The sequence below is a fragment of the Salmo salar genome, chromosome 09, assembly GCF_965601325.2.
Source record: "Salmo salar chromosome 09, fSalSal1, whole genome shotgun sequence".
Classification (NCBI taxonomy): domain Eukaryota; kingdom Metazoa; phylum Chordata; class Actinopteri; order Salmoniformes; family Salmonidae; genus Salmo; species Salmo salar.
The window spans coordinates 66488360-66512564 of NC_138299.1; the positions used below are offsets into that span (position 1 = coordinate 66488360).

Here is a 24205-nt window from a genome sequence, read left to right on the forward strand (position 1 = left end):
GACAATATTATAATTTACCAATGTTTTCAAATAGTAATTTTGTAAATTGTAGCGCTGATTCACCAGCAGCATTTGAGGGAAAATATTTTCTGAATTTCACTGCCACTGTAAAATGCTGTTTTTGGATATAAATATGAACTTGATAGAACAAAAAATGCATGTATTGTCTAACATAATCATTTTAGCTGGTTTTCTGCTTTTGGTGACGCCTGTCTTTGCATTGACAAAACATTACACACAGCTATTTTCAATGTACTGGCCTAACATAATCTAACTTTACGCTTTCGCCGTAAAGCCTTTTTGAAATTGGACAACGTGGTTAGATTAAGGAGATGTTTATCTTTCAAAGGGTGTAAGATAGTTGATTGTTTGAGAAATTTAAATTATTCGATTTATTCTGTTTTGAATTTCGCGCATTGTATCTTGTCAAGCAATCCCGTTAACGGGATCCGAACGGGAAGGGGTATCCCCAACAGGATAAAGAAGGAAGCCTCTACAGAATAAAAAATATTGAAAAACATCGTGTTTGCAACAAGGCATTAAAGTAATACTGCAAAAAATGTGGCAAAGAAATCAAGCGTTATGTTTGTGAAAAATCCAACACAGCACATCATTGAGTACCACTCTTCATATTTTCAAGCATGGTAGTGGCTGCATTATGTTATGGGATTGCTTTTCATCGGCGAGAACTAGGGAGTTTTTTGGGGGATAAAAAGAAACGGAGTACACCTAAGCACTGTCAAAATTCTATAGGAAAACCTAGTTCAGTCTTCTTTCCAACAGACACTGGGAGTCAAATTCACCTTTCAGCAGGAAAATAACCTAAAAGACATGGCCAAATATACACTGAAGTTGCTTACCAAGATGACATTGAATGTTCCTGAGTGGTCTAGTTACAGTTTTTACTTAAATCAACATGAAACTATGGCAAGACTTGAAAATGGCTTTCTAGCAATGATCAGCAACCAACTTGACAGAGCTTGAAGAATTTAAAAAAGAATAATGGCCAAATATTGCACAATCCAGGTGTGCAAAGTTCTTAGAGACTTACCCGAAAAGACTTACCGCTATTAGTTGTTACATGTTACATTAATGTTTTATAAATGGACATTAAAATATTTGGTGTCGGAAGGCACTGTACAACATTTAAATGATTTACTGTTGTTCGCTTACAAGCGAAACCATCTCTCCCACTCTCATTTGCACTTTTTTAAGATATTAGTTTAATCTCCCTCTGAATGGAGTTTTCTTCGATTGAGAGACCTTGGAGGGTCTCTAATTAATGCTTAGACGACACTTCAGAATATTAACCATGCCTCTGGAGGGGGAGCGTTCGATTACAAAGCCCCCCCCCCCCCCCCAAAGAATCCATATAATCTATTTTTCATTAGCGCAAATGTGTTTATCTGCTTTTAGCACGCCCCTGGCTCTGGCGTGATGTCGGAGTCGGTGGTCGATCTATGCCACACCGCTTGTTAATTAAAGTTAATTTAATTGAAGTTGAATTGCTGAGATAATTAAGAGAGAAACCTCGATTACTACCCAAGTGGGCAAATAAGAGTTTCAACTTCTGCTTAAGCTAAAATTGCTCCCTTCAATGTATTTTTTTACATCGACCAGCAATAGATGTTTCACATTGTGAAAGAGGGACTCTGTGTCCTGATATTCTATAGCTTTTTTACAGTATAACAAATGGCTTTACTTTGAATGTTGTCTGAAAGTGAATAAATTGAGACAAAACTTCCAGTTTCTCTAAACACCCATTCTTTTTTCCTCCCAGCAGTCCAGGTTCTCGGCTCATCCATCATTTCAGACTTACAGTAAACCCTCTCATGCAAAAACCCTTTGGATTTCAATCGCACAATCAAGTTAATGTGTTGCTTAATTAATCTTACCTCTGGATTGTTAAAAACCCAGTAGGTTCTAATTTGATTGTACTCAGTTAGGGACGCCAACTTTGAAATGCAGATGCAGGGACTAATTCTGCACTGCGATTAAACTGAACTAAATGACCCCATTCTAGAGAAAGACATTGAACATGAATCACCTGGTCTTTTAAGCAAAGGAACCGATTACTAAAACCAAAGCACAGCCCTCAAACTGGTAAAGTACGTACAAATAAGTTGTTTAAAATATTCCTCATATTAATGAGGACCATCATCCTTTTCCTCAATGGAGGAGCCTCCTCTACATCACACATACAAAACACAAAGCCAGACAGCTAAACCTAATGAAGAGTAAGAGAGTTGTCTGACCTACAGAGCAGTCGGTGCCTGTCCAGTTAGCCTCACAGATGCAGGTTCCCGTCTCGGTGTGGAAAGTTCCGTGGCTGGAGCACTGTTCAGGACACGTGCTTCTCAGGATCGCACAGCCCATTCCGCCCCAGCCCGGGTTACAGTGGCATTCACCGTGGTGGCAGGATCCGTGGCCCGAGCAGGTCGGGTCCAGACAGTCCACTAGGGAAACACGGGGAAAACAGGAGAAAGGAAAGGAGATGGATCAAGTACTGTGTATGGGATGATTTAAAAAAAAAATGTTTTACCTAGGCAAGTCAGTTAACTTCTCTAGGGCCAGTGGGACGATTTCGTCCCACCTACGTAACAGCCAGTGGAATCCCGTGGCGCGTTATTCAAATACCTTAGAAATGCTATTACTTCAATTTCTCAAACATATGACTATTTTACACCATCTTAAAGACAAGACGTTAATCTAACCACACTGTCCGATTTCAAAAAGGCTTTACAACGAAAGCAAAACATTAGATTATGTCAGCAGAGTACCCAGCCAGAAATAATCAGACACCCATTTTTCAAGCTAGCATACAATGTCACATAAACCCAAATCACAGCTAAATGCAGCACTAACCTTTGATGATCTTCATCAGATGACAATCTTAGGACATTATGTTATACAATACATGCATGTTTTGTTCAATCAAGTTCATATTTATATCAAAAACCAGCTTTTTACATTAGCATGTGACGTTCAGAACTAGCATACTTTACTAAATTACTCACGATAAACGTTCACAAAAAACATAACAATTATTTAAAGAATTATAGATACAGAACTCCTCTATGCACTCGCGGTGTCCGATTTTAAAATAGTTTTTCGGTGAAAGCACATTTTGCAATATTCTAAGTAGATAGCCCTGCATCACAGGGCTAGCTATTTAGACACCCAACAAGTTTAGCCCTCACCAAAGTCAGATTTACTATAAGAAAAATTGTATTACCTTTGCTGTTCTTCATCAGAATGCACTCCCAGGACTTCTACTTCAATAACAAATGTTGGTTTGGTTCAAAATAATCCATAGTTATGTCCAAATAGCGGTGTTTTGTTCGTGCGTTCAAGACACTATCCGAAAGGGTAAAGAAGGGTGACGCGCACAACGCGTTTCGTGACAAAAAATGCGTAAATATTCCATTACCGTACTTCGATGCATGTCAACCGCTGCTTAAAATCAATTTTTATGCAATTTTTCTCGTAAAATAGCGATAATATTCCGACCGGGAATCTGTGTTTTAGTACAAAGAGAGAGAAACTAAAAACATGGTGTCGCCCCGTGCACGCGCCTCAGCTCATTGTTCTCTGATAGACCACTTAACCAAAGGCGCTAAAGTTTTTCAGCCAGCGGCTGGAATTACATCATTCATCTTTTTCCCGGGTTCTGAGAGCCTATGGGAGCCGTAGGAAGTGTCACGTTACAGCAAAGATCCTACATTTTCAATAAACAGAGCCAAGAAGCCCAAGGAATGGTCAGAGAGGGTACTTCCTGTACAGAATCCTCTCAGGTTTTTGCCTGCCATATGAGTTCTGTTATACTCACAGACACCATTCAAACAGTTTTAGAAACTTTAGGGTGTTTTCTATCCAAAGCCAATAATTATATGCATATTCTAGTTTCTGGGCAGTAGTAATAACCAGATTAAATCGGGTACGTTTTTTATCCGGCCGTGTAAATACTGCCCCCTAGCCCTAACAGGTTAAGAACAAATTCTTATTAAAATGACGGCCTACCGGGGAACAGTGGGTTAAATGCCTTGTTCAGGGCAAGAACAAAATATTTTTACCTTGTCAGTTCTGGGATTCGATCCAGCAACCTTTCAGTTACTGGCCCAAAGCTCTAACCACTAGCTACTTGCCACCCCAATCAAGGCTGAATGAAATAAACATGTGAAAATGTTCCATAGCCACCTTATTACTAGTGCAGACGTTCAAGCTAACACATACACCATATATACAAAGGTATGTGGACAACCCTTCAAATTAGTGGATTCAGCTATTTCAGCCACACCCATTGCTGCCAGGTGTATAAAATCAAACACACAGAGATGCAATCTCCATAGAGAAACTGAAGAGCTCAGTAACTTTCAACGTGGCACCGCCATAGGATGCCGCCTTTCCAACAAGTCAGTTCGTTAAATGTCTGCCCTGCTAAAGCTACACTGGTGCTGTTAATGTGACGTGGAAACGTCTAGGATCAACAACGGCTCAGCTGCATAGTGGTAGGCCACACAAGCTCACAGAACGGGACCGCTGAGCACTGAAGCACAAAGCACGTAAAAATCGTCTGCCCTTGGTTGCAACACTCACTACAGAGATGCAAACTGCCTCTGGAAGCAACGTCAGCACAATAACTATTAGTCGGGAGCTTCATGAAATGGGTTTCCATGGCAGAGTAGTCACACACAAGAATAAGATCACCATGCGCAATGCCAAGCATCGGCTGGAGTGGTGTAAAGCTTGCTGCCATTGGACTCTGGAGCAGTGGAAACGGGTTCTCTGGAGTGATGAATCACTCTTCACCATCTGGCATTCCGACGGACTAATCTGGGTTTGGTGGATGCCAGGAGAACGCTTCCTCCCCCAATGCATAGTACCAACAGTTTGGTGGTGGAGGAATAATGGTCTGAGGCTGTTTTTCATGGTTCGGGCTAGGCCCCTGAGTTCCAGTGAAGGGAAATATTAACGCAACAGCATACAATGACATTCTAGACAATTCTGTGCTTCCAACTTTGTGGCAACAGTTTGGGGAAGTTCCTGTTTCAGCATGACAATGCCTCCATGCACAAAGCAAGGTCCATATAGAAATGTTTGCCGAGATCAGTGTGGAAGAACTTTACTGTCCTGCACCTCAACACCATCGAACCCCATCGAAGACCTTTGAATTGGAATGCTGACTGCGAGCCAGGCCTAATCGCCCAACATCAGTGACCGTCCTCATTAACGCTCTTCTCGCAGCAATGTTCCAACATCTAGCGGAAAGCCTTCGCAGAAGAGTGGAGGCACTTACAGCAGCAAAGGGGGGACCAACTCCATATTAATGCCCATGATTTTGGAATGACATGTTCGAGCAGGTGTCCACATACTTTTGGTCATGTAGTCTATATTGATCTCAGCGACTCATTGAGAATAATTTGGTGCTTATCATATAAGGCAAGATAGTTAGTTCCACAATAGCACTTGTGTCCTTTCTCTCTTAATTCACTTCACAATGAGTGCAAAAAAATATTGAATTACTCCCTCGACTCAATAACATCTTACACGTCAGGTCACTGAGCTGCAGATGTAAATCTGACAAGTTAAGTACCTCTATGTCTGATTATGGATCAATGAAGTTTAAACTAATTGAACAGGGGGAGAAAAGATGGAGGAAAAAGCAAGAGGTATTTTCGACAAAAACGAGAAATGGACTCTCACAGGTTTTGTGTACTGGAGTGCACTGAACCAATCACATTGGATGGACAATTCAGAATCAATTCCAGTCCATAGCTGTGGTAGCTAAATGGTTAGAGCGAGCTAATGCATGCAAAGTATCAATGGGGACACAATGGATTATCTGCTTGGTGAAGTTGAAAAGAGCAATTGTTTCAGCTGTCTATGTCGCTGACCGGCTGGGAAATCAAACGGCGACACTGCATATCCTTGTGGTGTACCTTGGTGACAGTTGCTTCCCTTGTGGCCGGCATTGCACACACAGTTACCCGTCACGCAGATCCCATGGCCGCCACATTGGGGGTCCACACACTGAGTAGCGGGCACGTCACACTCTGTGCCCTTCCATCCACTGTAACATTGACAGCGCCCCCTGGCGTACTGGCCATTGCCACTGCATAGGATGGGGCAGGCAGCTGTGATGGAAAGTAACAAGGTTATTAAAAAGTACATGACAATTTCTTGTAAAGTATATTATTCCATTTTGTAGCTATAGTGTTGATACAACCATAATATCAACACATCTATCATTATCTGGCCACGCTACAATGGACATGAGTACAACACTTTCTCTACAAAGATTTTATCTGAACCATTAGCCCTAACCTTTAGCCTAAACATAACCCTAAATTAAGAACAAATATCACATGCACATGGTAATCAATTCTGACAATATAGCCAATATTTGTCCTTTGAATCATGGCCATTTATTGATTGTGATATCAATACATGGATTAGGAATGTGACAAGAGAACATATATACCTCTTGAGCAGTATGGTCCACTGAACCTTGGGAAACAGTGACATGAGCCCGACACACATTCACCGTTTCCATAACAGTTGTGTGAGCACTCCATAACTGACTCTGTTGGGACAGACATTTTTTTCTAGAATTACACCAGCCATTACTGAGATATCATACCTCTAAAATATAGCCACCACATTTTTATTACATTTGACATTTACATTTTAGTCATTTAGCAGACGCTCTTATCCAGAGCGACTTACAGTAGTGAATGCATACATTTCATAAATGTTCATACATTTCACACATTTTTTCTCCGTACATCATCGAATATCATCACAATGTATTATTGGATTGGATTTCCTATCACTACTATATTGTCACATACTACGCCATCTTATACAGGTACAGTATACCACAATTCCACTCAGTCAATGTTATACATGTACGACAATGGAGGTTGCTGAGGGGAGGACGGCTCATAATAATGGCCAAAATGGAGTGAATAAAATGGTATCAAACATGGTTTTCACTTGTTTGATTCACTCCATTCCAGCCATTCCACTCTGTTTCAGCCATTATTAGGAGCCATCCTCCACTTAGCAGCCTCCACAAATTTCTTGTTAACAAACTATAGTTTTGGCAAGTCGGTTAGGACATCTACTTTGTGCATGACACAAGTAATTTTTCCAAATATTGTTTACAGACAGATAATTTCACTTAATTCACTGTATAACAATTCCAGTGGGTCAGAAGTTTACATACACTAAGTTGACTGTGCCTTTAATCAGCTGGGAAAATTCCAGAAAATTATGTCATGGCTTTAGAAGCTTCTGATAGGCTAATTGACATCATTTGAGTCAATTGGAGGTGTACCTGTGGATGTATTTCAAGGCCGACCTTCAAACTCAGTGCCTCTTTGCTTGACATGAATGGAAAAGCAAAAGAAATCAGCCAACTGATGAAAAAAAATATATAACTGTTTGGCCATAATGACCATCGCTATGGAGGAAAAAGGGGGACGCTTGCAAGCCGAAGAACACCATCCCAACCGTGAAGCACGGGGGTGGCAGCATCATGTTGAAGGGGTGCTTTGCTGCAGGAGGTACTGGTGCACTTCACAAAATAGATGGCATCATTAGGAGGAAAATTATGTGGATATATTGAAGCAACATCTCAAGACATCAGTCAGGAAGTTAAAGCTTGGTCGCAAATGGGTCTTCCAAATGGACAATGACCCCAAGCATACTTCCAAAGTTGTGGCAAAATGGCTTAAGGAAAACAAAGTCAAGTTATTGGAGTGGCCATCACAAATCCCTGACCTCAATCCTATAGAAAATTTGTGGGCAGAACTGAAAAAGCATGCAAGGAGGCCTACAAACCTGACTCAGTTACACCAGCTCTGTCAGGAGGAATGGGCCAAAATTCACCCAACTTATTGTGGGAAGCTTGTGGAAGGCTACCCGAAACATTTGACCCAAGTTAAACAATTTAACGGCAATGCTACCAAATACTAATTGAGTGTATGTAAAGTTCTGGCCCACTGAGAATGTGGTGAAAGAAATACAATTTGTAATAAATCATTCTCTCTACTATTATTCTGACATTTTCACATTCTTAAAATAAAGTGGGGATCCTAACTGACCTAAGACAGTGGATTTTTACGAGGATTAAAGGTCAGGAATTGTAAAAAACTGAGTTTAAATGTATTTGGCTAAGGTGTATGTAAACTTCCGACTTCAACTGTATAAGTGAAATAATCTGTCTGTAAACAATTGTTGGAAAATTACTTGTGTCATACACAAAGTAGATGTCCTAACCGACTTGCCAAAACTATAGTTTGTTAACAAGACATTTTTGGAGTGGTTGAAAAAAAGAGTTTTAATGACTCCAACCTAAGTGTATGTAAACTTCCGACTTCAACTGTATGTGTATTTCTGATCTGCAAGCATGATATGCCATTCCTAAAATCCTCCCATGTCCCATGAAGGTTTGAGCTTCCATATCCTGTTTGCTGTAGCCTGACTACTCCCATGCCATGTTGCCCATCTCGGTCCCAACCCATCTCAAACATTTTAAATCACACAGTGGATTTCTATATTCCTTGACACGTTTTTTTTCTCCTTTGTTAAATCTTACTTGAATGACTGATCATACCCACACAATCAACGGAATCTCTGAACTGTTTACAAGTAAATCCTCTGCGTTAATCGGACATATCCACTGACACGTCTTGCGTTCGTTCAAAAGACCAGCACTCATAAAGGGATCCCCCTCTAGGCTGGGGGCTCGTTTAGATTGCCATCTTAACACAAACGTTTTGTTTTTTATTGCTTTTGAAGACTTGTATTGGATGTTCACCACCAGGATGTCAGTTTCAACCAGGGGTTGGAACTGGTTCAGGGGACAGAGAAACGGAAAAGAATGACATTAAAAAACAATATCTGAACAAGAATCAGAAGCGGGAACCAACATGATCTATACAGTTCCGAAACATAACCTTTATTTTAAAAGCATGGGAACCGGTTAATAACATATTTTACGTTCCAGATATTTTTTACAGTCCCACAAAAAAGGCTACCTGCCCCACCGAATCATAGGCTACTGTAGCCCACTGATGTTACAAGCGTGATTCAGAAATTAGTGAGAGAGATTTTTTAATTAGAGAAGAATGGATTCACTTCTTCAATGCTAGTTAATAATACTACAGTTATCACGTTTCACATTGGATTTATTAACTACAAAAAGGTAAGAAGTGTTTTTATTTTAATTCGGGCGGCGTTCTGCACACACTAGCTTGTTAGTAGGAGTGTGTCGAGTACTCAGATAAAACGGGTAACGGATATGGAGAATTTTACGAATATGATTATGACACAAGTAATTTTGGCAATTATCTGTTTGTTGTGTGCTCCAAATAACTATTGGCTAGTTCTTCTGTCTGTAACGAAACTATATCGGTTGAGCCTGCTGCAACGATTGTATTAGAACAAGCCGCTCTCCGTTTACTCTCATATCCCCAGACAGACACACTCTGATTTCTCACTCACTCACTCACTCACACCTCACATCGCTCGCTCACAGTCACTCACTCACAGTCACTCGTTTCAGGGCACAAGTCTCCCCTTCTCCAAACATCATGTATTAATCAGAATCCGTAGCCAGTCATTGTTGTTCAATCTAATTATTTTCTGTAGACATAGGCGATGTGGTTGTTTTTGTCTGTCGACTTGGTGTTGTTTAGTAGACCTACTTTGTCTGTCCGTATAATTATTTAATTGTTGACGACGTCTTGTGATCTAAGCTCATGCTTCTTGCTATTATTTCTACTCGGCCAGGCATGTTTACCGAGCGACAGATAATTCGAAAATAAAATTACAAATGTTAATAGTTTATTTTGATTGCACAAATGTTGCAGGATAAGTGTCGGGAGAGAAAAGTTGTGCTTCTCTCGAAAGTGAAACAATATATGGGGCAAGCGAATTAGCCTAACATGCCGGCAGTAGTAACCAGCCATGCATTAGGGTTTTTACTAGCCTATTTCATTGATAAGTAAATAGCCCTAATGTGCATTTTCATCTGTCGGGGTCGTTTACCTTTGAACAATGTGTGTGAATGAGTGAAGGAATATAACGATGCGCTCTGAGATGCAATCTGAGTAATAGCGCAGTAATGCGCACTCCAGGTATAGGCTTTACGGGCACTTAAGGCGCACTTTCGTGTTTCCCGATCACAAGTAAATCCAATTACGAGTATCAAGTGTGATAAAATAGATACAATTACCAGTGGTGTATAGAAATTAAGTAAAAATACTTGAGTCGTTTTTTTTTAGGTATCTGTACTTTACTATTTATATACTGCTCAAAAAAATAAAGGGAACACTTAAACAACACATCCTAGATCTGAATGAAAGAAATAATCTTATTAAATACTTTTTTCTTTACATAGTTGAATGTGCTGACAACAAAATCACACAAAAATAATCAATGGAAATCCAATTTATCAACCCATGGAGGTCTGGATATGGAGTCACACTCAAAATTAAAGTGGAAAATCACACTACAGGCTGATCCAACTTTGATGTAATGCCCTTAAAACAAGTCAATATGAGGCTCAGTAGTGTGTGGCCTTCGCATGCCTGTATGACCTCCCTACAACGCCTGGGCATGATCCTGATGAGGTGGCGGATGGTCTCCTGAGGGATCTCCTCCCAGACCTGGACTAAAGCATCCGCCAACTCCTGGACAGTCTGTGGTGCAACGTGGCGTTGGTGGATGGAGCGAGACATGATGTCCCAGATGTGCTCAATTGGATTCAGGTCTGGGGAACGGGCGGGCCAGTCCATAGCATCAATGCCTTCCTCTTGCAGGAACTGCTGACACACTCCAGCCACATGAGGTCTAGCATTGTCTTGCATTAGGAGGAACCCAGGGCCAACCGCACCAGCATATGGTCTCACAAGGGGTCTGAGGATCTCATCTCGGTACCTAATGGCAGTCAGGCTACCTCTGGCGAGCGCATGGAGGGCTGTGCGGCCCCCCAAAGAAATGCCACCCCACACCATGACTGACCCACCACCAAACCGGTCATGCTGGAGGATGTTGCAGGCAGCAGAACGTTCTCCACGGCGTCTCCAGACTCTGTCACGTCTGTCACGTGCTCAGTGTGAACCTGCTTTCATCTGTGAAGAGCACAGGGCGCCAGTGGCAAATTTGCCAATCTTGGTGTTCTCTGACAAATGCCAAACGTCCTGCACGGTGTTGGGCTGTAAGCACAACCCCCACCTGTGGACGTCGGGCCCTCATACCACCCTCATGGAGTCTGTTTCTGACCGTTTGAGCAGACACATGCACATTTGTGGCCTGCTGGAGGTCATTTTGCAGGGCTCTGGCAGTGCTTCTCCTGCTCCTCCTTGCACAAAGGCGGAGGTAGCGGTCATGCTGCTGGGTTGTTGTCCTCCTACGGCCTCCTCCACGTCTCCTGATGTACTGGCCTGTCTCCTGGTAGCGCCTCCATGCTCTGGACACTACGCTGACAGACACAGCAAACCTTCTTGCCACAGCTAGCATTGATGTGCCATCCTGGATGAGCTGCACTACCTGAGCCACTTGTGTGGGTTGTAGACTCTGTCTCATGCTACCACTAGAGTGAAAGCACCGCCAGCATTCAAAAGTGACCAAAACATCAGCCAGGAAGCATAGGAACTGAGAAGTGGTCTGTGGTCCCCACCTGCAGAATCACTCCTTTATTGGGGGTGTCTTGCTAATTGCCTATAATTTCCACCTGATGTCTATTCCATTTGCACAACAACATGTGAAATGTATTGTCAATCAGTGTTGCTTCCTAAGTGGACAGTTTGATTTCACAGAAGTGTGATTGACTTGGAGTTACATTGTGTTGTTTAAGTGTTCCCTTTATTTTTTTGAGCAGTGTATTTTGGACTACTTTTACTTCACTACATTCCGAAAAGAAAATGATGTACTTTTTACTCCATATATTTTCCCTGACACACAAAAGTACTCTGTATATTTTCAATGCTTAGGAGGACAGGAAAATGGTTCAATTCCCTCACTTATCAAGAGAACATCCCTGGTCAAATAATGCATGTCATAACAAGATGCCCAGCGTTACAAGCCAAGCCTCCTCCACCACCTTCTCTCGCTCTCTCCCCACCTGCAAAATTTGTCACATGTCTCACCCTACACTTGTCTGTCCAATGCATGTAGTTAAACAATTATAGCTTGCCCGCTCCATAGCAAGCAGCTCTATCTGCACTGATTGGTGAAGTAATTTAATGTCGAGCTAAAGAAAAGAAGACATCTATTTTAGATCCTTAAAAAGGAACAGAAGGAACGATATAAACCGTTATTTTTGGCGGGTTCGATCCAGTCCAGAACTTTATTTTGCAGATCGGAACAAGAAAAATAATGGTTCTATTTAGTACGAAATGATTGGAAAATAATTTTGTTTCCAAACCCTGGTTTCAACAGATTCTGGCAATTTTGACATTGGATATCGATAACTCCATATCTTAAGAAACAGATTGACGGAATTCCCCAAGGCAAAACTCAGCCCGTTTTCTCTTTTCCCACAGCACAATTCCTGAGCAAGCACAACAATGAGAAGGCTGTCCTAAGGGATAGTGATGTTCATTCTATGCAAAGGCATAAAATATGCATAAGACAATTCACACAGCCCAATCAACAAATTATGCTTGCACCATATAGTCTGTAGATGTAGTTTAAATTCTTGATTAGTGTATGTATGTGGTAATCTGGCCTGCCAGTGGCAACTATCCAGTCATTCTCTAAGGAGGAAAGTTCACACAGTAACTTGGGGAAAAATAATCTTCAATAAGTACCTTAACACAAATCTACAGTGCCCTCCTCACCCATTTCTACAGGGGTGGCCCTTACCAAGGATGATGGTGTTGTATGATACTGTCTCCGGGCTCTTCCCATCATTGTAGAAGGCCAGATGCCACACCCCAGAATCCAGGTACTGGATGAAGCCAGCTTGGTGGAGGCTGACCTGGTGCTCCATCTGCCCTCTGGCTTCCGGCTCCGTGGAAGCCCGCCTCTCTTTGGCGATGAGTTTGCTGCCATCCAGCAGCTCCACAAAGTCATACTGAAGAAAGGTGGAGCAGAGAAGTCAGTTGGGACTTATTCATTGGTCACTCGACATAAGATTATGAAAATTCTGACGTGACATTCTTTGTAGTTCCAGGTGCATATAGGGAAAATATCTGTTGAAAAAAATTCTAATTTTACATTAAAGGAGCTATCCATGATTGAATTGAGTCGAAGTAAAGATTTTCCAGAAGAATGATCCTTTTCATTCTGTATGTCATTCTGTATTTCAGTCACACAAACACAAAACAGGGTGTTGAAAGAAGTTAAAGGCACATTAAAAAAGGATTTAGTATCAGAAATGGGACATGCAGCGGACACAACACAAAGCAACTCTCCAACTAACTCAGTACGGATAGGAAATAAAGCATTAAAGCAAGGGTGAGCCAAGTCAACACTCAGTGGTTTAAACCCTTTTGAGAGGAGCTGAGGGGTAGATAAGAGATATTACCCTGCTGATGTAGGCAATTTTGTGTTGGTGGCCAGGGGGCCAAGTAAGAAAAGTCCAAAACCCAAACATTCCTTTACTCCCAGATCAGTGTGTACATATTGTTTCCTTGGCAAAGGCTCATTCTCAATCTAACAATAGGAGCAAATAATAATGGACAAGAAGCCAAGCCTAGCTTGGCCACCAAATGAACCACAAAATAATTATTAGCTAGTACTTGGGAATTCAAAATATTGTTGATCATTTCTTCACAAAACCTAGTTTTAGACAATTGATGAATCATGCAGAGTAAAACAATAACAAATGTAGTTATTATTCTTTTTTTGAGGGGTAGGTGACTTTAAAGTTATTCCTCTACTCAGGCTGTGAATGCAACCAACGGTCAATATCTCTCATTGGGGTCTTTCATGCTCAGTTAAGTAAACACATCGATTTTTCTCCCTGGCAATTTAACAGACCGTTTCTAAGGTAGTGGTGGTGGACTTTGTGTCTACTAAATATTAAAGCATTAGACTTCTCACTAAAGGCTTCAGTCATACAAAAGTTATACTTACATCCAAACTGGTTCTCAAGCAGAATAGTAAAAATGTCTCACCCCTTGTTCAAGAATCGCCTTTTTTCATTTATTCAGATAACTTTTGGTTATTTGAAAAGGAAATAATCTCCAAAATATCGCTATTTTTAAAACAAGATACAGGAAGTTGGTTGCAATTTCAGTTTAATCCACCAGAAAAGACAGAACATGTAACACAACAAAAATTGTGGTTAAACTGAAATATAATATTATTGAAAAATAAATGTTTAAAACAGTTATAATCTTTGTAAATAACATCATAAATAGGACTGGTGGAGTTATGTCACACATGCAGCAAACAAAAATATATGGAAATGTCTGCTCTACCAAAAATTACAACCAACTAATTGCAGCATTACCGCAAAAATGGAAGAGGCAAGTAGAAGGGGGAAAAAAGTAAGAAACTTGTCTGTCAGCCCTGCATTTAAGACCAAAATTGGTTAAAGAAAATTGTGATGAATAGAAACGTATACCAGCTTCATTTAAGGACAACAAACATTGACAGCTGTGCCATATACCATCCATCATTCCTTCAATTCTGACCAGTTTCCCAGTCCCTGCCGATGAAAAACATCCCCACAGCATGATACTGACACTACCATGCTTCACTGTGGGGATGGTGTTCTCGGTGTAATGAGATGAGTTGGGTTTGCGCCAGACATAGTGTTTTCTTGATGGCCATAAAGCTACATTTTAGTCTCATCTGACCAGAGTACCTTCTTCCATAGTTCCAAGTTTCAGATATTATTTTCTAACCCAACCCTGATCTGTACTTCTCCACAACGTTGTCCCTGACCTGTTTGGAGAGCTCCTTGGTCTTCATGGTGCCGCTTGCTTGGTGGTGCCCCTTGCTTAGTGGTGTTGCAGACACTGGGGCCTTTCAGAACAGGTGTATATATACTGAGATTATGTGACAGATCATGTGTCACTTAGATTGCACACAGGTGGACTTTATTTAACAAATTATGTGACTTCTGAAGGTAATTATTTGCACCAGATCTTATTTAGGGGCTTCATGGCAAAGGGGGTGAATACAGATGCACGCACCACTTTTCCGTTTTTAATTATTTTGGTATTTTATGAAAATTCTTTTTTAAATTTCACTTCACCAATCTGGACTATTTTGTGTATGTCCATTACATGAAATCCAGATAAAAATCCATTTAAATTACAGGTTGTAATGCAACAAAATAGTACAAATGCCAAGGGGGATGAATACTTTTGTAAGGCACTCTATATATACAAAGAATGTATAATTATATATATATATATATATTAGTACCAGTCGAAAGTTTGGACACATCTACTCATTCAACGGTTTATCTTTATTTTTACTATTTTCTACATTGTAGAATAATAGCGAAGACATCAAAACTATGAAATAACACAAATGGAAATATGTAGAAACCAAAAAAGTGTTAAACCAAATCAAAATATATTTTATATTTGAGATTCTTCAAAGTAGCCACCCTTTGCCTTAATGACAGCTTTGCACACTCTTGGCATTCTCTCAACCAGCTTCACCTGGAATGCCTTTCCAACAGTCTTGAAGGAGTTCCCACATATGCTGAGCACTTGTTGGCTGCTTTTCATTCACTCTGCGGTCCATCTCATCTACACTTTTTTGATTACTACATGATTCCATATGTGTTATTTCATAGTGTTGATGTCTTCACTATTATTCTACAATGTAGGAAATAGCAAAAATAAAGAAAAACCTTGAATGAGTAGGTGTGTCCAAACCTTTGACTGGTACTGTATATATTTACAAAAAATATATGGGGGATTGGAAATGATGCAGACAATTACACTGATGGAAGCTACAATCTATCTGCAATATTAAAGCTGATCTACCCCCTAAAAAATATTGTTAAAAATGATTAGCTAGTACTTGGGAATTCAAACTAGTGTTGATAATTTCTTCAAAAAAACATCGTTTTAAACAATTGATAATTCATGCAGAGTAAGACGCTCAATAACAAATCAATAGTTTTTTTTATTTTCTTTTGAGGGGTAGGTGATGCACTTTAAAGTTCTTCCTCTCCTCAGGCTGTAAATGTAACCAACGGTCAATATCTCTCATTGGGGTCTTTCATGCTCAGTTAAGTAAACACATCGATTTATCTCCCTGGCAATTTAACTTTCCGTTTCTAAGGCAGTGGTGGTGGACTTTGTGTCTAGGCATTGACAGTTTCCTGCACAGCAATCGCCTTGGACATAAAAGGAGGCTTCTTTCTTTAGGACTCTGTTTGTTGTCTTTGATTTTGTTGGGTTCCTTCCTTCTTTCATCTTGTAATCCCTTCTTTCCTGTTGTAATTTGTTTTGAACTTTCTTTTTCTTTTGATAGTGGCCCGACTGAAAGAGGCTCTTCTTCAATAAGTCAAGTCAGAGAATGTCAAAAAGGTGAAGTTGAAAGCTTTTGCTCTAGAGCAAAGTGGAAAATAGCCACTGCTTGGTCACAACCCTTTAAGTCAGGGTTCCCCAACTGGCAGCCAGCGAGCCATTTGGGGAACTCTGAGCAAAAAAAGAAATATATGTACTGTATGTATATATATAATTTTAATTGTTGGACATAAAATACCAGTAAATGAGCTCCAATTGATTTTAATTTTGTAAATCTGTTCCCAACTATTACCATACATAATACGATGTGATTGTATACAAACGTAAGCAAGGTTTGAAATTATTATGCTTTAGTTGTCACAACTTCCGCCGAAGTCGGCTCCTTTCCTTGTTCGGGCAGCATTCGGCAATCGACGTCACTGGTTTTCTAGCCATCGGCGCTCCATTTTTCTATTATCCGTTTGTCTTGTTTCCATACACACCTGGTTATCATTTCCCCAATCAATCTACTTGTATTTAGCCCTCTGTTTCCCATCATGTTTTGTGTGTAATTGTTTCATGTTTTTGTGGTGTTTGATTTATGCGCTTTACTTTGGTTATGTTCCGTGGTTTTGAGCGCATTTTGATTTATGTAGTGCTCTCGTATTTTGGAACTACAATAAAGTGCACTTGGTTACATTTCGCTTCTCTCCTGCACCTGACTTTGCCTCTCATACACCCGATATTGACATTATATATGTTTGGGCTTCTTGCGGTAAATTTGCAGTCTACAAATTATTTGTAATTATGTTCCTGCCCCCCGACCATCCGCTCAAGGATTAGAATCTGGTCATTCAGTTGATGAACAGTGCTACAAATAAAACTTTGCCTTGGGACACTTCAAACACTTTACTTTGTGAAGATAAAACTGAAAAGGGGAATATTCTAAGCATGGCAGTGGATTTGTTTGTCATTTTGCAAAATTCATAGTCAGATTTTTACACCCTACTCAACAGATGTAGCATTTACCTGTGTGTGAGATGGTGGGAGACCCTTCCTCCCGTAGACCCCAACCAGTGCATTCTTCTGAACAGAGATGTTGAACTTGAGGAAGCGTGGATGTTCCATAGCCAGCCGAGAGCGCCAGAACACCCCTGGCGGTATTCCCTGACTGACCCTCCTGCCCACTTCCACTTGCCCGGTGTCAACGGAGCTGTTTTCCTGATGGGCTGCACCATTCCTGCCTGGAAGGGAGAAAGAGAGAGCACTTATCGTTCATCACCATATTCGAAAACTATACCTATACAAGCTCTCTGAAACCCCAGTTACAGTTTTACAAACATCTGTTCTTGTGTTCTGTGAACCCATTTTTGGTAAAATGATAACATTTTCAATATCACCTTGATTGAAATAAAATGATGGAGAAGCAGCCTTTAGTCATTATGCCCCAGCCTCTGGAATAGCCTGCCAGACAATCTGAGGGAGGCCAAAACTGTGGACATATTTAAAAGAGATCTTAAAAACACACCTTTTCAGCCTTGCTTTTCCTTTGGTGCTAGTTGTTCAGTTTCTCTTGTTTTTCTGTTGTTTTTCATCCTCTTATGTTTGTTGTGTAATAAATATTTCTGTTTTATTTTTATTTTTTTCCTGTGACGCACATCGCATTGCATTCCATGTCTGAAATGTGCTGTATAAATAAAGCTTGATTTGATATGATACAGACACATGGCTCACAGTCTATATCGCTGGCCCTCATGATATGAGTCCTGCTCATTAGGTGAGGCACAGTCCAACATAGAAATACAAGTGAGCTTAATTAAGCAGTTACAGATATTTCTACTTCCTGGTACAAATTCAGTTGATTATGCTGTACAAACTTCTTTATTCCCACTCAAATAGACCCTAGCTGGTTGCACCATTATGAGACTGGAACAGATCGTTCCACCATCTGTTTCCCTTTCTTTTTTGTGGTACTGGTGATTCACTAATGTTTAGGATCTAAATGTAATAGCTGATACACTACCTGATACAGTACTGTAACAATACATCAAAAGGACGGGGAGGTGCTTTTAAAAGGTTAATGTAGCTGCAAAGACACCCACTTAAACATGACTCTGCCTGAGTTACGATCAAACATACATTTGCCGACGACACGACGGCGGTAGGCCTGATCACAAACGACAATGAGACAGCCTATAACAGGGTTCCCCTTTTTTGGGGTATTTTGTTAGACATAAAGCACTGTAAAAACACCAGGAAATCAGCTCCAAGTGACCTTAATTTTGGAAATCTGTTCCCAAGTAAAATCATGCATAATATGATGTGGATCTCTATTTCAGGCGGTGCCACAGGAAGGGCCCAAAAATTGTCAAAGACTCCAGCCACCCAAGTCATAGACTGTTCTCTCTGCTACCGCATGGCAAGCGGTACTGATGCACCAAGTCTGGAACCAACAGGACCACGAACAGCTTCTAACCCCAAGCCATTACGCGGCTAAATAGTTAAATAGTTAACCAAATAGCTACCCGGACTATTGACCCTTTTTGCACTCACTTTCTTGACTCATCACATACGCTGCTGCTACTGTTCACTATCTGTCACTTTTTCCCTAGTTATATGTACATACAGTACAGTGGAGGCTGCTGAGGGGAGGACGGCTCATAATAATGGCTGGAACGGAGCAAATATAATGGCATCAAACACATGGAAACCATCTGTTTGATGTTTTTGATACCATACCACTTATTCCGTTCCAGTCATTACCACGAGCCCGTCCTCCCCAATTAAGGTACCACCAACCTCCTGTGATATAGTCTCTACCTCAATTAACTTGTACCCTCCACATCAACTCTGTACTGGTACCTCTTGTATATAGCCAAGTTATCATGACTCATTGTGTATCTATTATTACTGCATCTATTATTTACTTTTCTATTATTTCTCTATTCTTTTTCTCTCTGCATTGTTTGGAAGTAAGCATTTCACTGTTAGTCCACACCTACGAAGCATGTGATGAAAAAAAAATGATTTGACTTTTTCTCAAATGAAAAGTTAAATACCCTACTTCCGTGTACAGTGATGTCATGATCAAAGCATTAATGTTAAAATCTGTTTCCTGATAATTATTTCAAAAACCACTTAGAATAAACATGTGAGTGGAACTAAAGCAGGACTACTGAAATTAAATGTAAATAAAAATTATTTACATTTTTCTCACAATGGCCCTCCGGAGTTTAGATTATAACAGACAATATTAATCCAAAATTCTTGGTATGAATCCGTCTATGAAGTTATGTCAGCTTCCCACTTCACAGTTTAAAATAAAGACCATAAAAACCAAGAGTGGTCCATTTGTGATTTAGGTGCTCCATTAATACCTGTGAAGGTCGTTAATGTGGGTGTTTTCTATCTTTGTTTGTGTGGGTGTTTTTTGCATGAGGGCCTTTCCTGTCACTTGGCGCCAAAATGGCGCCAAAATGAAGACATACAGAGACACGTTTGCCTCCAGAGAGAAAATGGCCTGAGAAAATGGCCTGCTATCGATTGCCTTTAAACAGTCCCAAAACGAGCCTCCTGCTATCTTCATTAGCACTACTAACAAGGTTTTAAATCTAGACCAGTTTAAATCACACTAAGCTTTCACCTGCCTCCTCAAACCCAATGAATACCATCATGGCAGTGCATCTTAAATACCTAATAATGTGCAAAGATTAAGTCAGTGGCCTTTTGCTGTAAAGGGGAAGGAAGGTGGCACACGTGGCAGACATCGCATACAAAATTACCTCTACTGGTAAAGGCTGAATGGGGTACAGTATAATGATTAGGTTGTGCAAAGCTGTCTGGACAATTCAGAAGGTATCTACAGTATAGGCAAGGCTGCTTTTGGGACCATTTTTGTGCTGAGCCAAATGCATCACATTAGCAAGCCGGATGAACAAACAAACAAGCACCCAGTGCAATTTAGGGCTACAAACACATTCAGAAACTTAGAAATATGTTGTGTTCCTTCCTCAAATGTATGCTAAATATTTAGGTAAAGGGCTATCTGAATAGGTTTAGCTAAGGTCCTTACCATAGTCAGCTGAGAGTGGTGTCAGTATGTTTGGTTGAGTGGGCAAAGTCTTCACCCCTCCATTCTCAAATGTGGGTTGGTTTTCTGTTTCTTGAAGTTGCCAGTTGAGGCCGAAAAAGTGCATTGCTGTAATGTGAACAAAACAGTGGAGTATACTAGGGTTAGGGCAAACCAAATCAAATCGCTAAGACACAACACTTGCTGGACAGCATTTCCAGGAAAAAGAGATCAGACAAGACATAATTTTGTGACCTGGGGTGACCTTGTCCCCTCTGCATTAAATCCTTCTATATGTGGCCCTACATCTTCAATGTCTAAGAAATACTAAAGAGTGGGAATTATTTTGTACTAGGTTAGCTTACTATGGGTGTTCCCCATGTAGGCTAAGTGCTCTACTGTAAAACTCTACAGGGCCCAGACACAGCAAGCACAATCAATACTGAGGAGAGGAGGAACACTGCTGTGCCTCTTTAGGCACACTAGAGTGTCGGGACACAAACAGCACTGCATCAAAGAGCACAGTGGGACGTTGTACTTAAAAACCCAAACATTTGTCACCAAACATACAGGAGGAGGCAGATGAGGGTCTACTCCTCAACGCCTCTAATAAAAAGCAAGCAATTCAAAAACAAGCAATACAAGGACACCCCTAAATCAACAACAAAAAAATCTGAAAACCGAATTGTTTCTATGTGTGTTTGTGTATCAGAGAGTAAAAGTGTCTTCGAGCCTCAAACTATCTAGTTAACCTGTTGAGGACAGACGTTCCGCCAGCGGAACCCCGTTCCGCCTGCGGAACCCCTCGCCAACAGCCAATGGCATCGCAGGGCGCGAAATACAAATCCACAAAAATATCACAATTCCATTTTTTCAAACAATCAACTATTTTACACCATTTTAAAGATAAGACTCTCGTTAATGCAACCACATTGTCCGATTTCAAAAAGGCTTTACAGCGAAAGCAAAACATTAGATTATGTTAGGAGAGTACATAGACACAAATAATCACACAGCCATTTTCAAAGCAAGCATATATGTCACAAAAACCCAAAACACAGCTAAATGCATCACTAACCTCTGATGATCTTCATCAGATGACACTCCTAGGACATTATGTCATACAATACATGCATGTTTTGTTCAATCAAGTTCATATTTATATCAAAAAACTGCTTTTTACATTAGCATGTGATGTTCAGAAATCGTATTCCCACCGAAAACTTCCGGTGAATTTACTAAATTACTCATGATAAATGTTGACAAAATACATTACAATTATTTTAAGAATTATAGATACACAACTCCTTTAAGCAATCGCTATGTCCGATTTTAAAATAGCTTTTCGGCAAAAGCACATTTTGCAATATTCTGAGTACATAGCTCAGCCGTCAGGGCGAGCTATTTTGACACCCGCCAAATTCGGGGCTCACTAAACTCAGAATTAGTATTAGAAAAATTGGATTACCTTTGCTGTTCTTCGTCAGAATGCACTCCCAGGACTGCTACTTCCACAACAAATGTTGTTTTTGTTCCAAATAATCCATAGTTATGTGCAAATACCTCCGTTTTGTTCGTGCATTCAGAGCACTATCCAAAGGGTAACGCGCGAGCGCATATCGAGACAAAACAATTCTAAATGTTCCATTACCGTACTTAGAAGCATGTCAAACGCTGTTTAAAATCTATTTTTATGGTACTTTTCTCGTAAAAAAGCGATAATATTCCAACCGGACAATGTTGTATTCATTCAAAGAGGGAAAAGAAAAAATGGCGAGGTCTCGTGAATGCGCATCTCCCATCTCTTAGTCACAAGGCAGACCACTGACAAACTCTGCTCCTGTACTTTGCCCAGAGACAGGAGACACCTCAATCCGCTTTCTGAAGGCTTTAGAGAGTCAATGTAAGCCTTAGAAAGTGTCACGTAACAGCTAAGATACTGTAGATTCGATAGAGATGCAACAGAAGGACTAAATATTCGCAGACAGGCCACTTCCTGCTTGGAATCTCCTCAGTTTTTTGCCTGCCATATGAGTTCTGTTATACTCACAGACACCATTCAAACAGTTTTAGAAGCTTCAGAGTGTTTTCTATCCAAATCTAATCTAATCATATGCATATTCTCATTTCTGGGTAAGAGTAGGTACCAGTTTAAATCGGGTATGTTTTTTATCCGGCCGTGAAAATACTGTCCCCTAGCCCAAAGAGGTTTTAAGCTAGTCTAGTATTGCGTAACCAACCAAATGCAATTTTATTCCTCCAACCCCTGTCTCTGAATAAGATGCTATCAAGCTGTGTCTTGTTGTTTGGGGAGACTTGGTCTTCTATGAACACAGTGAGAGGGTGAGACTCCTTCAAAGATTGTCAGCTGTGGAGCCGTGCTGAGGAGGCCAAACTCCACCGTTTCGGATTTCTGAGTGGTTTGATCTGAATCAAAACTTTTTTCAAAACACACTCCTTGCAGGGCTAGAGGGTATAGGGTCTTAACTGCAGAAAATACATAGCTAACTCGCAAGGAGAAACAATGCAGCGGAATCAGAGAGAATGCAGAATGGGATCACATTTTTGAAAAGTTGGGAGAAATTAGATGGATGCATATGGATGCAGCCTGGTGTCAGTCATACTGAACAAAAATATAAATGCAACAATTTCAAAGAAGTTGCTGCGTTACAGTTCATATAAGGAAATCAGTCATTCATTAGGCCCTAATCTATGGATTTCACATGACTGGGCAGCCATTGGTGGGCCTGGGTGTCAAGCCCACTCAATGGGGAGCCAGGCACTGCCAATCAGAATGACTTTTTCCCCACAAAAGCGCTTTATTACTGACAGAAATACTCCTCACCCCCCCCCCCCCCCCCCCCTCCCCTCAGACAATCCTGCAGGGGAAGAAGCCAGATGTGGAGGTCCTGGGCTGGAGTGGTTACATGTGGTCTGCAGTTGTGAGGCCAGTGGGAGGCACTGCCAAATTCTTTACAACAATGTTGGCGTTAGCTTATGGTAGAGAAATTAACATTGAATTCTCTGGCAACAGCTCTGGTGGACATTTCTGCAGTCATCATGACACTTGCACACAGCCACAAAACTTGAGACATCTGTGGCATTGCGTTGTGTGACAAAACGGCACATTTTAGAGTGGCCTTTTATTGTCCCCCGCACAAGATGCACCTGCGTAATGATCATGCTGTTTAATCACCTTCTTGATATGCCACACCTGTCAGCTGGATGGATTATCTTGACAAAGGCTGAAATGCTCACTCAAAAATGTGTGCACTAAATTTGAGAATACACTTTTTGTGCATATGGAACATTTCTAGGATCTCTTATTTCAGCTCATTTAAAATGGGACCAACACTTTACATCTTGCATTTATATTTTATTCAGTATAGTTGTTTTTTGTTTACTGACTTGACTTGCTAATGTGTGTGTGTGTGTGTGTGTGTGTGTGTGTGTGTGTGTGTGTGTGTGTGTGTGTGTGTGTGTGTGTGTGTGTGTGTGTGTGTGTGTGTGTGTGTGTGTGTGTGTGTGTGTGCGCGTGTGTGTGTGCGTGCGTGCGTGCGTGTGTGTTAGAGAGAGAGAGTGAAAGAGAGAGCGAGAGATAGAGAGTGCGAGAGAGAAAGAGACCATGTGAGAGTGCATGTAAGAGCTCATGAGAGTTTCCTTGTATGTTCTGTATGTGTGGGACTGTGTTTCTTATCTGGGG

The 24205-nt window shown here is 40.8% G+C and overlaps 1 protein-coding gene across 4 annotated transcripts in view; it reads right to left on the bottom strand.

Annotated features, from left to right (window-relative positions):
• The window catches only part of LOC106611581 (teneurin-3), a 229349-nt gene that overhangs the window by 69732 nt on the left and 135412 nt on the right, over positions 1 to 24205 (bottom strand). For all 4 annotated transcript variants that reach the window (XM_014211944.3, XM_014211943.3, XM_014211940.3 and 1 more), the window contains exons 6-11: positions 20506 to 20631; positions 17463 to 17677; positions 12877 to 13087; positions 6482 to 6583; positions 5940 to 6134; positions 2256 to 2456 (exon numbers count right to left, since the gene is read on the bottom strand). In XM_014211944.3, the coding sequence (XP_014067419.2) occupies positions 2256 to 2456; positions 5940 to 6134; positions 6482 to 6583; positions 12877 to 13087; positions 17463 to 17677; positions 20506 to 20631 (1050 nt within the window). The remainder of the gene's footprint in view (positions 1 to 2255; positions 2457 to 5939; positions 6135 to 6481; positions 6584 to 12876; positions 13088 to 17462; positions 17678 to 20505; positions 20632 to 24205) is intronic.